Source organism: Pseudonaja textilis, chromosome 1 (assembly GCF_049901715.1).
Source record: "Pseudonaja textilis isolate UNSWEBS1 chromosome 1, rPseTex1.2, whole genome shotgun sequence".
In the NCBI taxonomy this organism is placed as follows: domain Eukaryota; kingdom Metazoa; phylum Chordata; class Lepidosauria; order Squamata; family Elapidae; genus Pseudonaja; species Pseudonaja textilis.
The window spans coordinates 112,077,918-112,092,016 of NC_141990.1; the positions used below are offsets into that span (position 1 = coordinate 112,077,918).

A 14,099-nucleotide genomic window follows, 5' to 3' on the forward strand; every position below is an offset into this window, starting at 1 on the left:
GGGACACAGCAATGGTCATAAATACAAACCCAGTTGCCAAGTGTCTGAATTGTGATCACATGATCATGGGAATGCTACAAAGGTTATAACTCTGAAAAATGGCCATAAGTCACTTTTTTCAGTACTGTTGTAACTTTAAACAGTCACTAAGTGAACTGTTGTAAGTTGAGGACTACCTGTAATTGATTGTTTTCTTTTCAAAGGCACATCAGTGACTAAAGTAATTCAGACAAAACCCCATTCACTCTCCCCGAAAAGAAATGATTCTACTGACCCTGGAGAACCATCTCCAGGTGGATTTTCACCAGAGGCTAAAGAAAATGACAGCCAGGGCCACAAGGTTAGTGATACAACCACTGTTCTTCGACGGTATTTTTTTTAAAAAGAAGAATGATCAAGAGGTGAAAATGCAGACTATGAGGAAGGTTCTTTGTTCGAAGTATGCTTAATGTCACTCACAGCTTGGCCTCGTTGAGCAACTGTTTGCAGTTATCACGGTAATGAAGAAGTAACTTTACTACCAAGCTTTGCTTTACAACCTTCGCTGTAAAGCAAGGGTTTACTTTGTGTAAAGCAAAAGAAAGCTGAAGTAAGATAGTAAGCACCTTTACCGTTTCACTCAGTGACCACTTGGCTTGCTGACTGAGTTTCTGGTTCCAGTTGTAGTCACTAAATGAGGACGGCTTGTATACTCTTCTCAGATGTGAGAATGGAAAATGAACATCCAGTTTGGCATTATTCATATATACAATGAGCCCAAACTGCAGCACAATTTTTTTTAATAACTTTAGTGCTACCATAGACCATCATTGGATTCATAATATGTGAATTGGATTCCATTAATAGAACTCATAAATTCAAGGAAAGGGGAAAAAATATTTTTGACTTTCTCAATCTGCAGTCCCTCAGTTTACTCAATACCTTATTTTGGGCGCAGATCCTTCTTGCAAACAGGATAGATTGGAATTTCAACATAGGAGGCTGTCTGAAGAAGAAATACATTAAATCCAAACTATAGTAATGTTTATCTCATTTATATCCTTATTTTTATAAGACAGCTTTGGGAAATATTGAATTACAATTTCCAGCAGCCTAAACCATTAGGGATACAGGGGCTAAAGATGCTGAGCTTGTCAATCAGAACGCTGGCATTCAGCGGTTCGAATCCCTAACGCCGTGTAACAGAGTGAGCTTCCGTTACTTGTCCCAGCTTCTGCCAGCCTAGCAGTTCGAAAGCACGTAAAAAATGCAAGTAGAAAAATAGGGACCACTTTGGTGGGAAGGTAACAGCGCTCCATGCACCTTTGACGTTTAGTCATTCCGGCCACATGACCATGGAGGCATCTTTGGACAGTGCTGGCTCTTCGGCTTAGAAACGGAGATGAGCACTGCCCCCTAGAGCCAGAAATAACTAGCATGCATGTGCAGGGGAACTTTTATCTTACCTTAAACCATTATGATTATTGCTGAAAATTCTGGGGATTGTGCAATTAGCTGGAGGAATAATAGATTCCCCATTTTTGCTTCAGGCAGCTTAGGCCAGCTCTTGTGTTTTCCCATCTTTGTACTTATTCATTTTAATTAAAATAAGTTTGGATGCATTCAATTGCTTCCTCAAACATAGCACTTGTTAGTCTCTATGTACTTGAATTAATTTGCTTCTGTGCAAAAAATGATGCATTTTCCTAATGAACAGCAGTGTTTTAATTCCGCTCTACAGTATTGAAATATTTTGCATACTAGAACAGGCTTGGAAAATATTAAACATTTCATTTTTTATATGAAAAAAAAACCTGAAAAGAAAATTAGCAATTGAATTTGATTCTGCGTTCCATATCATATGTATTTCGTGTGTGTTATTAGGTAGCTTCAATTTCCTCCTTACATAGTGAAAGAGAGCTTTATTTACTAAAAAGAGCGCAGGAAGCAGAGGAAAAATTGACTGTAGCCAATACTTTGATTGAACGTCTGAAATCCACCTCCCTGCAAAGAGAGAAGGAAATGGAGGCAATGATTCTGGAAAGGAAAGTGCAGCAAGATAAAGAGTTGTCTCATTTAAGCCAAGAAAATTATGTTCTTCAAACCCAGGTACTATCTTATATTCTTTATATTCTGCTTAATAAATAGCATCTCTTTTGGTATATTCCACTGAAACAACATTTATCTTATATTTGATAAAAATGTCCATGAAACTACCCACCTTACTCATTTTTTTGGAGATGCAACTCAACCAGTTGTCATGCAAGATTGTCTTTCTACTCTTATCCAGTTTTATGTATTGAAATGTATATTACAAAACAAGAAAAAACTACTATTCAGTTCCTAGTAATTACAGAAATATGTGGCAGTTTTATAAAATCAGATAAACCCATATTCAACATATCAACTACTTGGTGGAAAAGCAGAATATAGATGTGATTCTTCGTGTTAATAACATTTCAATAAATGATGTTTATATTCTATTTCTCAATTATATATATATATTCAGCATACACATAAAATTATTTTTTCTCAGCGTTTTTATAAGATGAGCTTAATGCTTAGGCATTTTCTTCATAGCTAAATAATATAAAAGACCTAAAAAAAGGAACAGTGTGGTCAAATATTCTGGAAAAAAATCCTAATGATGAAGAAATGTTGAAAGAAATACAAAAAGAAATGCAGAATCAAGAGATTCTTCTCCAAGGATACCACCAGGTAAAGATCATACAATATTGTGACTCTGGGCCTTTTGTCCTGCCTACCAAATGTGTTAGACAGCAGTTTCCATTGCAGCAATAGTTGTCTTGGCAAAACAAGAAGCTGAAGAAATCAGAAGCAAAATAACTTTATTTTTGGAAAAATTAGTTTGAAGCCTTACCAGTATTTATTTGTTTGTCATTTGTTAGATTCGTAATCATCTTTTTCTCCATGCAAATTAAACATTCTGAAATAGTTTTGAACTGAGAAATAACTTTGGCAAGGCATCTAGTGTTTTAATATTAAAAATAGATTTGAACCCAGCCTCCTCATTTCTAGTTCAGTATCTTAATACTCCACTGGCTTTCTAATGTCCTGTTCCTGAGAGAAAAGGATACCTTTTGATGTTTCAAATTAATAACTGATGGTGAATGAACTTGGTTCTTAAGAAGTAAATAAATTTGTGCACAACAATACATTATGTTTGTATGAGTACTTGGTATGACAAGTCAAGTCTAAATTTCAAATGTCTAAATTTGAAAATTCTTAGTAAATTTCTTCATGTCATAATCTCCTAGGTGAAATAATATCTGTATAATTTGTATCAAGAAATAAATAAGCAAATATATCCTGGTGCCAATTTTTGACTGTAACTGGTTCTGGTCATCCTACTCTGTTGATAATCCTCTTGTTGAGCAGAGATTAAGCTTCCAACTGTTTCTCCTGGTGCTCAATCAGCACATGTTCTTTCATTGAAGCTACATTTGAAACTAGACTTAAGGAGTAGTTTTTCCCTGTCCCCCTCCCAAATGTTATCATCTTATGCAATATAATTTAACATGCAGCCACTTTAAAACTATAAATGGTACACAGACCAAAATGGTACACACCAAAATGTCAATGCAATGTAGCACTTTAATCTGGTTGTATTTAATTGTATGCAGAAGTCCATAGCTTCTGTGCTACTATCCATACAACATTATTCATTTAATAACGTTGTATGGATAGTACAACATTATTAAATGATTATGTGAAATGTTTCAAATCCTGAAACATTTCACATAAAGTAACAAAAATTGTTAGATTTGAATTGTTTTAAAGACAATTTGCACATTTATGTGCACATTTATTCAGAGATAAGGTTCCTTGGGTTTGGTTATTGATTCAGGAAATTGAACACTGGACAGCAACCTAATCTGTTTATTGTGATATAAATTTTCTGAGCTGGGGAGAATGTTGGATGAGATCTGTCAACAATAGTTTGATTTTATGTAACAAACTACTATTGGTCTGGGACTTAGAACCTACAGATACCGATGCACATCTTTTCACATGAACCCATAGTAACTAAGCTAATTCTTCTTTTTTAATTAAGGAGAATGAAAGATTATATAAGCAAGTTAAGGAGCTTCAGCTAAATAACAAGACAAATGAGGAAATTATGTTTAAAGAGAATCAGCGTTTGATGACTCAATTAGCAGCTTTACAGTGAGTTTATTCAAATGTATGGCAAAATCTATAATGTTTGCATAAATTACTATTTCTGAGGTAAAGTAAATAAAGGAATGTGTCATTTATCTGGATATGTAATTCCTTTTGAACATAAGTAGGACTTAGTTCCAAATAAACATAATTGTGCTGTGTCTAATTGATTTTTAGCTAGTAAATTAGTTCTAGCCATTCCCACCAAAGTTAGTGGCTTTAATCAGGCATTCTAATATTGGGTGGTAGTTAGGTAAGAGTTGCCTTTCAAATATTGCTTCATTTCTAAACTGTACAAAGTGGCTAGAATTATATTGATAGATATGCCTTTTTTTAACCTAGTTCTTTTGAAAAGGTTTTGCAGAAAAAAAGCCATTTTAGAGAAGCTTGAATCACGACAGATTTCTTATTAAGTTTGTAAATAAGCCATCTAATATAAAGTTCTGAATCTTATCATCATCTTGCTATTTGAATTGAATAGCTTCAAAAAGGAAGTTATTCAAGAAATCCCATTATAGAAATGATAAACCCTTATTCTGCTCAGGAGTACCATCTAAATTATTCTGAGATATTCTTGTCATTTGCAATAAACAAAGAAATCAGTAGTGGAGTATGCATATACATATAAAAGTTGGTTTCATTTGCAGGACATATCCAAAATAGAAACACTTTCTATCTTAAATGTAAAACTGTACAAAAGTGATATATTTTTTTTAAATTTAAAATAGGGAGAAGCTGGAAAAAAATAATGTTTTATCAGTTGGAGTGCAGAATGATAAACCATCTGAGAATCAGAATTTCACAGACTTGATTTCAGAACTTCGAGCAGCCAAGGTAGGTCTTTTTGTAATTTCTTTGCTTTAATATTTAAAATATTGCAATGTTCATACATCAATATGTAGATATGTGACTAATTTTTATAATATCTCTATTTTAATATTCCTTCTAAATAAACAGCAGATTGACCTGATAAAATATATTACTCTGACATAACAGATCAACACAGAAAAGCTTCTGTTTGATACTTTCCTGTTCCTTTGTGACCAAATTACCACCCTTTTCCATTCAAAGTCTGCATCATATTTCCAGCAATCCCCCAAATTTCAGGAGCTTTCTTTACCCAAATAAAACTTCAGTTTATGGCTGGGGTCTAGTTTTTTCTTGTTGATGCCTCTAACAATTGGGCAATTTTTGACAGATTTTATTGTTAAGGAGATTCACTTTATTTTCCATATAACTCTTACGAAGTAAAACCACCATGACTTGCCCAATCGAAAACCGAAATTGCAAATTATTTTTTTGTTTGCTTTCCTACTTTAAAACTAAACTGCATAATCTTGATTTTGTGGGAATGGCAGCTGTAAATGATTAAGTGACAATTCCACCTGGGCACTAGGACAGACTGATTTTTTGTTAAAGAGACTATGGAGTATATTGCTGGCATAGACCTCTAGATAGATCTGCCATTATTCCACACCATACGGAAGGCTCAATGGTTAATAACATGTTTTGTCTGTCTCTTTTCTCTGATATCCCTGTGCTGGGTGGGCTGGGGAACGAAGGCTACAGAAGGCAATTTGCTTGAAGAGAGAAAGCATCTAAAGCAAGATAAACAAGCCCTTGAAGTTGATTTGGCACAAATGAAGAAAGAGCGAGATTTGGCAAGAGCCCAGATTGTTTCTGCCTCAGGTAACATCCTGTTTTCAGAAGACTTATTTCCCAGTGAATAAGATTGCTATTTTATTGTGTTCTTAAAAATAGAAAATATTATATCTGTTTAATATTCAGTGTGTTTGTGCAAGGGATATCTTTGAGAAATAGTGCAGCTCCAGCCCAAGTGTCTTCCATGCATATATGTATTTATATGTAGAGAACAGTCACACTAGTCTTCAAAGGATGCAGTGACTTCAATGTGAGGCATTTTGCTAGCCAAAATGCTCCTTTTAAAGCACTGGAGGTGAGATGATAGCAATGTTTCAATATCTCAGGGGCTGCCAGAAAGAAGAGAGGGTCAACCTATTCTCCAAAGCACCTGAAAGCAGGACAAGAAACAATGGATGGAAACCAATCGAGGGAAGCAACCTGGAATTAAGGAGGAATTTCCTGACAATTAGAACAATTAATCAGTGGAATAACTTGCCTCCAGAAATTGTGGATGCTCCCACGCTGGAGGTTTTTAACAAGAGATTGGACATGACTGAAATGGTGTAAGGTTTTCAGCCTGAGCCCCTGCTTCTAAAAGGATTAAGTATGAGTAATTTTATCTCCTAGGTGAGAAATCGTATGAAATGAAAATAATGGAAGAGTCCTACAAAAGTGAAATTAATCGCTTACAAAAAAGACTCCAGTGGTACGCAGAAAATCAGGAACTCTTGGATAAGGATGCAGCTCGCCTCAGAGGAGCAAAAGAAGAAATTGACAAGCTGAAAGTAGAGGTGATTATAGTATCAAACATCACTAGAACTAAACCAATGCAAAGCAAAGGCATCAGGTGCCAGATCTCCTAATTGCCCCCTTAGACAGTGTATTATATAGCCAGAAGTTCATGTATTCAGGGAATAAACACCCATTGCCTGACTACTTGGTGGGCAGCAGTAATGGTGACATCTTGCTTCTCATTATAAGCATATAGTTTGGCCACTTACTAGCAAAACAAGGGAGGAAGATGAGCCCTAGATAAGCAATCAAGGTTTTTAGTGGAACTGTTTCAGCCTGTTAGCATATGAACAGAGGCAGGTACTTTTGTTGAAGTCTCTTGTTTAACCAGAACTACATGATGGAATCAGCCTGGATTTCTGCTTGACATCCCAAGGTCTTAAGTTCAAGAGACACTGGTTTGTGTTCTAGCATAAAATTGTACTGTATTTCAGAGTTTTATGTTTCTCTGTTGAGAAGTAGCCAGAAAATGTTTAGTTGGAGGCCTGGAATGCAAATTAACTATATCTGCAATGCTCTCTTTTACTTGTTAGTTGGCCAGGAATATGGCTGTTGCACAATCAATGTGCCCTGAATATGTTGAAATTTTTATAGTTCAAGAATGTCAGATTACAACATTCATTCACAACAGAAGTGTGACTGAGTGAGATCAACTTCTGTAAATAAACTGTTATTTCGTCTATCATTTTTGTGATGATTTCTCTGTCATGTGTAACATTTCCACAACTCCAATAAAAGGGAAGATAGAATTTCAGGTTCATTATTCATATAAACTTCTCTGTTTCTCCTTCCTTCCTTCCTTCCTTCCTTCCTTCCTTCCTTCCTTCCTTCCTTCTTTCCTTCCTGTTCCTCCAATTGTGGTTTACAATATATAAAATTAAATATAAATTAAATTTTGCAACATGCAATATTAAATAGTTTGTATGCGTAAAACAAGGGAGACACAAGACAAGGGTATCCTCTCCTTTATTTTTATTAGCATTATTAGCTAATAGAGCTAGCATTAGAACCATAATCCAAATACATAAAAAATAGAATTCTAGAAATCAAATTAGTTGCGCAAGTATATAAATTGAAATTATTTATAGTGCTATTGTACTTACAATCCAACCTCATTAAAGTCTCATTAAAAATGTTGATGGAAGATGATATGGTTCAATATCAGACAATCAAATCAATAAAACAGCCCCATGCTGATATGTAATTGATAGAATGAAAAGCAACTTGTTCTGTATATTGACTAGCAGGCTTTAAAATTATTGCTCTAAAGATCAGATACTAAGAGTTTTTTAAAACAAAAAACAATAAAGATCTACTGAAGAGAGATAAATTATCTGGTAATGTGAATGCTATCGTAGAGAGGATGATGTACTATCTCCTAATACTTCATCAGAGCAAGGCACACCTAACATCAAGGGGAATAAGCGATCACTTATCTATGCCTAGATTCCATTCCTCCAGTTTTCATTAAGAAAAGTCTTCCATTAAAAAAAAATGAAAACCTTTTGTGTTACAGGAATGCTGAATGGATTGTTCAGGCCATTGTTTAGTGTACTTTTACTTGTATTGCACAGGTTGAAAAACTTAGAAGTGAAGCTGGGCATCATTCTTCCCAGCAAAGGATACGGCTAAAAAATAGGGCAGCAGATGCTAAACGGATTCAAGACCTTGAGCGGCAGGTGTGTAATACAGTTCTTTTTCCTGTATTATCTTAGTATCTACTTTCATTAATAATTAGAATGGTGGTTTAATTGTGTTTGCTTTAAAACTCTTTTCTGGGGAGAAAATTGTTAGGTTTCCAGAGTAGGGATAGGGAATTAAGGCCAAATAATCCTCATACTAAAATATTGTCTGAGGAAGGATGTTCAGGGAGAGATATTTCAGTCCCCTTCTGAGGCAGGGAATCTATTTAAAAAATTAAATATCTATTTCTTTCCATATGAAAATACATGTTGTTTAACATACAGGTTTTGGAAAATGATCTGCGTGCGTGCATGTCTGTCTACCCCCAATTTAGATGGAAATGTTAAAGGTTGAATCTGCTATTTTTAGAATGCAAAAGATTTTTTTGCCACTGTTCTTTTTTTTTTCTCCACATTTGGTAAATCATTTTCACAGCTGAGGCTTGTGAGAAAGTGTGTGTCAAATATTAATTGCAGTTGAAATTCTAAATTATAATTTGAATTGTCAGTTACAAATCCCACTAGTTATATTCAGTATATTACCTTTACCTTATTAATGGAATTGTCTGCATATTTGTACTGTTCAACTATGAAATAACCATCCTTAGGTATTTTTAATAATTCAGTTTAAATATTGTCAGAAAGTTTTCTCTGTCACTGAAAATGTAAAATTAAAATGCCTTTTCTCTAAACCTTTTGATTTCATAAGTGGTGTTTTTTTTATTTTAATTGAATTTAATGTATCTTTTGAAAGGTTAAGGAAATGGAAGGGATTCTGAAGAGAAGATATCCTAATTCTCTGCCAGCTTTGATATATGCTGCTGCTACAGCAGCTTCTGAGGGAGATGGTGATGCTTCACCAAAAAACAATACAGTGGAATTTCTTGAAAGAAGAGTTAAAAAGTTAGAAACTGAACTAGAGGGTAAAGATGACGAAGCCAAAAAAAGTCTCCGTGCCATGGAACAGCAGTTTCAAAAAATAAAGGTGACATACTTCACTAAAGTTTTAAATACTTCTTTTAAAATCTACTAGCTGACAACTGAGAAGAATGAAGCTGTTAAGATGCCAATTTGACTGCAAGTGAAAGGCCTCTTGGTATGGATGAGATCATTGCAGGGTACAATCTACTCTGCACTAGTAGAAATAATAAGGAATGCATTACTTGCCTCCTTTTATCTGTATAGAACAGACTGATTATTGCTTTTCTGTAAAAACACTGATGGAGAGGAGCCAGTAGCAAAACCTTTGATTCAAAAGAGCTTGGCAATTATAAACCTGTCTCAAACATTATATACTGAGAAAGTGGATTAAGAACTCTTCCTTTCCAAAGTCCCTACAAATTGTCTTGTCCATCATGCTGATCAATATTATCACATTTTCCTTATGTTTCCTACAATTTCAGAAAATCCAATATTTGTATTCCATTCTACATTTATGTAAGCTAAAGCATGCGTGTAAGTGGGCCTACTTTGTCACTTTAGCATCACAAGTTGATTTTTAACTTTCTTACAAAGGGAGCCATAATTGTGCGAATGTTTGTACTTGGGCTATTTATGCTGCTCAACAAGTTGCTCAACAATTTTTAAATATTTATTGGTGTGAGAGTCTTTTTTAAAATGAGTGTTGTCAAGGCAGATGAGAAAAATAATGTAGTATATCATACTTTATTGAACTTCTGTTCATACCATTGGCGCTCCTGTGGGAACATAGCCTGGTGTCTTATATCTAGGAAAGGTGGCAGACAATACAGTTCTCTTAGTTATGTTGTTACTCCTGCCAGTTATCTTAGCCAGTTGGAGTTGGCAAACCATAGGAAAGTATTTTTGCTTGCACGGTGCCATGCGCTTCCATCGGCTGCCCTGTATGGCAAATATAAAAAGATACCATTGACTGAAAGACTCTGTTTCTGTGGTTCAGGAGAGGTGGAGACCGTTGGTCACGTACTCATTCAATGTTCCTTTTACACAGAGATGTGGAAAAAACATCTGCTTCGAATAATTGCTAGATATCCTGGCAGTTCTGACACTGCTTATCTCCAGTGGCTGCTTAAGGACGAACAGTCCATAACTACAGTGCAGGTAGCTAGATTCTGCGCAGCAGCACTGCGGATTCATCAGAAACACGAGTCTAATCCACCATAGTTATGTTATATAAAAAATGTAGCAAACCCTTTGCATTACTTATTCCTTTCCCTTTTAGTAATCAACTGACAACGGCCCACACAGTTTATGGATTGTAATTTTAGTATAGTTAGAACATGTGTAATTGACAGACTGGATTTTATCATAGATTTTATTCTAGAAGTTTTAATTGTGTATTTATTGAGTGTTTGTATTTTTCTGGTCTCTAGTCTATGACTATAATAAATTGAATTGCATTGAATACACTTCTCAGATTGGTATGCGAAGTGCCATAGATGGATATTTCAGTCTAGATCCACCCTGGTAATTGTTTAGGAAACAATCATGTGTTCCTTAGGAAAGCATTATGGAACCACTAACTATTTAGCCCTCGCTCTCCTCTGAGATTCAAAGCAAATAAAACCAAATATAGGTGAATCTTTATTTCCTGCAATCTGTCTTTACAGCTTCAATATGAGAAAAGAATCGAGGAACTGGAACAACTGCTGGCATATAAACTGCTGAATGAGCCTCAGAAGCTTCAAGACAGCTTTGATCAGGAACTGTGTAAGGTCAGCGAAGCCCACCAGGAGACTGTGCGGAATCTTCAGGCTGAAATCCATTCCCTCCGAAGCCACATAGCTCAGCTGGAAAGTCAGAAGAACCCACGAGACGACGACGCAGACCTGCAGTCCCTAGAATATCAGGTGGAGCAGGCTCGTGCCAAAGCCCAGCTGGTTCGGCTCAATCAGGAAATGATTGCCAAAAACCGGGAGATAAAAGACCTCACCAAAACTGTGGAAAGGCTTCAAAAAGAGAGGAGGAGGATGCTCTCCGGTACAAATTCTGGAAGAAGACTCGATAAAAAAGGAATGCTGGAAAAAGACTGTGTGAGCCCTGAGAAAAAGGACCTCAGGAACCCAGGGTTTTTCCCTGATAATCACAAAGATAAGATATACCAGCCCGATGTCTTTGCTGATGCTCACATTTCAGAAGTCCAACAAGAAAACGCCCACCTGAAAGAAGAATTGGAAAAGTTGAAACTAGAACTAAATGAGGAAAGGATATCATCTCAAGCAGCTCTGGCAAATGCTGAAGAACTTATGAGAAGGTAATATGTTTATTATCTATAGCTTTTAACTCACAATTACTTAGGGCCCCTCATTCCTGTAGAGTTGTAATGATTGCTGATTTGAAGTCTGTCCGTCCCCATGGCAGCCTCTGTTCATTAGAAGCAGCTCCCCTCAGCAAGGCCAGACCAAATCAAAGCTTTCCCTTGCCGTTCTCGTCAAGCTTCCATTGGCATCAGTTGAGTTTTGCCATTAATTTTCATGCAGTGGTGTGAGTTACAAATACAGTCTAAATTACAATTCTATAGTATTGTTTGCATTCTAGTCTTAAATAAATTTAACACATGATACTTGCAGTCATTTGGACCACTAGGACAAACTTACATAGATTTTTAAAAAAGATTTCTTATAAATTAGACAAACATTTTTTGGTCAGCTAGTGTTACACAGAATCTTTTAATGGGGTCTATTTAGTTAGAATAGAGTCCATATCTATATTGTTTTTCCATACTATGCATAATTTTCCTAAGATATTTGTTTAGTGCATAAACTATTTCATTTTGTAAAATATGCTTGCTTATTTAAATTGTAATTGATAGAAATGGCACGGTTCGTTTCTTGTTTTGGCTCTGTCTTTGTCCTTTTTCCACTAACATTGATGATAATACTTCTGCTTGTTTTATTAGAACTAAAAATTTAAATATTGTCATCTTAAGATTGGTCCTAAAATGGAAATCTTTTTCTCGTTTCTGTCCCCTATCCCTCATGTATAAGAGTGGTGTAAAAAAAAAACAATGAGAAGAACAATTATAATTGAGTTTATAGCTATATAAACTTTAAAAAAATATAGTAGATACACATGAGATATGATATTCATATTATTTGATATGGATAATTTGATATGAATTGGATATATGTAGCTTACTACCAATACAGCAGGGAGTGTAACTTTTTCATTGTGCTTATAGGGCAAAAGAAGAGTTACAAGGTCATATTGCTACTCTTAAAGTATCACACCAGAAGGAGCTGGAGAGGATTCTTTGTCAGCAAGCAATAGAATATTCTACTTCCAAAGCAGCAGAACTGAACAACAAGATTGCATCTCAAGAGGTAAAATATGTGTGTGTGTGTGTGAGAGAGAGAGAGAGAGAGAGAGAGAGAGAGAGAGAGAGTCACACACACGCATGCTGCACCACACCCCTATAGATACAAACAGGCACACACAGGCAGCAACATTAGCTTAAAGCCCATTAGTTGGCAGACACACTTGCCATTACAGCAAGTACTTTTTCATCCATGGTCTGGCATAGAAACCGCTGTACTATCTATTACTCTGAATGCCATGTTTATGTAAATTGTGTTTACACAATTTGCAAAACTAAGAAATATACCAAGATAGGCTTGGGACTGAAGGTTTATAATGCAGATGTGATTGTACTTAAGGAAATTCCAGTTAGAATACTGAGAAAACAAAGAGTACTTCTTTTTTATTAACAAGCTGGTCATTTTATCATGCCTGGAGGACTTGTAAAAAAGCCAGAAATTTCTGGGTTCCAATACATGATAATTTTAAAGATTAGTATGCAACTGAAACCAGAACTTTCCTTGCTGGGTTTAATTAATTAGAAAGAGCTGGGTTTAATGGACAATTAATCAGAAAGAGCCACGGAAGATCGTTTTTATGTATGATTATTGCAAGACTACTATATGAGCAAAAATGAAAGACTGAAATGCCCACAATGGGAGAATGGTTTGTGACGATAACAGAACTAGCAGAGATGGCAAAATTAATTTATTTGATTACAGAAATATCAATAACATTTATCAATGATTGGAAATCCCTTAGGGGTATTTTTGTTGAGAAAGGAGAAAAATGAACCAATGTGGTTTTTGTGTTGATTCTATAGACTTTGTCTGTTTTTGTCTTCGTGTCATCTCCATCCATTTCAAAAGGATAGTTGAAAGGATAGTTTATGGGGAGGGAAAGGAAATTATGATGTATCCTTAGATGAAGTAAAATATATAAATGTATTTATAACTGTTATCAAAAAGATTAGAAGTTGTTTCTTTATAATCTTTTCTTTCATATTCTTTTCGATTTCCTTTTCTGTTTTCTTTTTTCTTTTGTTTCTTTTCTAATATTTGTCATTTTAATCTTGTTAAACATTTCCTCCATTAAAATTATATTAAAAATATGGAATTGAAATAATTCTTTGCACATTATCTGCTTTTTAAGTAAAACAGCTAAGGCAATACAATGCTCTTTTTCCAGTCCTAATCAATGCAGGTTCTTGTTACTAAAGTGGAAGGGCTACACACCACCATATTTTTATGATAAAATTAAAATATGTCCTTAGAATAATCTAACCACTGAGAATATTTATGTCTTCCCATAGAGCCTTATTAAGTATCTCCAGCAGCAGGTTCGTGAGCTGCAAAAGGAGGAGGGAGTCCTTGCGATTTCACAAAGGAGGGAGGCCATTCTTCAGAAGGAGGTAAATTGAAATCTAAAGTGTTTTAAAATTGCTGCAGGAATTTGTCAATTGGTGCATGGTCACATGATCATGATTCAGGCACTTGGCACACTGCAGTGTGTCATAGTCGTGTGTTCACCATTTGTGACTTCCAT

The 14,099-nt window shown here is 35.3% G+C and overlaps 1 protein-coding gene across 8 annotated transcripts in view; it reads left to right on the forward strand.

Moving 5' to 3' along the window:
- CEP162 (centrosomal protein 162) overlaps positions 1 to 14,099 on the forward strand; it is a 43,464-nt gene that overhangs the window by 21,221 nt on the left and 8,144 nt on the right. For all 8 annotated transcript variants that reach the window (XM_087914729.1, XM_087914761.1, XM_087914739.1 and 5 more), the window contains 12 exons: positions 204 to 340; positions 1,864 to 2,088; positions 2,560 to 2,697; positions 4,055 to 4,167; positions 4,890 to 4,995; positions 5,724 to 5,850; positions 6,433 to 6,596; positions 8,172 to 8,276; positions 9,034 to 9,264; positions 10,868 to 11,511; positions 12,439 to 12,580; positions 13,867 to 13,965. In XM_087914729.1, the coding sequence (XP_087770855.1) occupies positions 204 to 340; positions 1,864 to 2,088; positions 2,560 to 2,697; positions 4,055 to 4,167; positions 4,890 to 4,995; positions 5,724 to 5,850; positions 6,433 to 6,596; positions 8,172 to 8,276; positions 9,034 to 9,264; positions 10,868 to 11,511; positions 12,439 to 12,580; positions 13,867 to 13,965 (2,231 nt within the window). The remainder of the gene's footprint in view (positions 1 to 203; positions 341 to 1,863; positions 2,089 to 2,559; positions 2,698 to 4,054; positions 4,168 to 4,889; positions 4,996 to 5,723; positions 5,851 to 6,432; positions 6,597 to 8,171; positions 8,277 to 9,033; positions 9,265 to 10,867; positions 11,512 to 12,438; positions 12,581 to 13,866; positions 13,966 to 14,099) is intronic.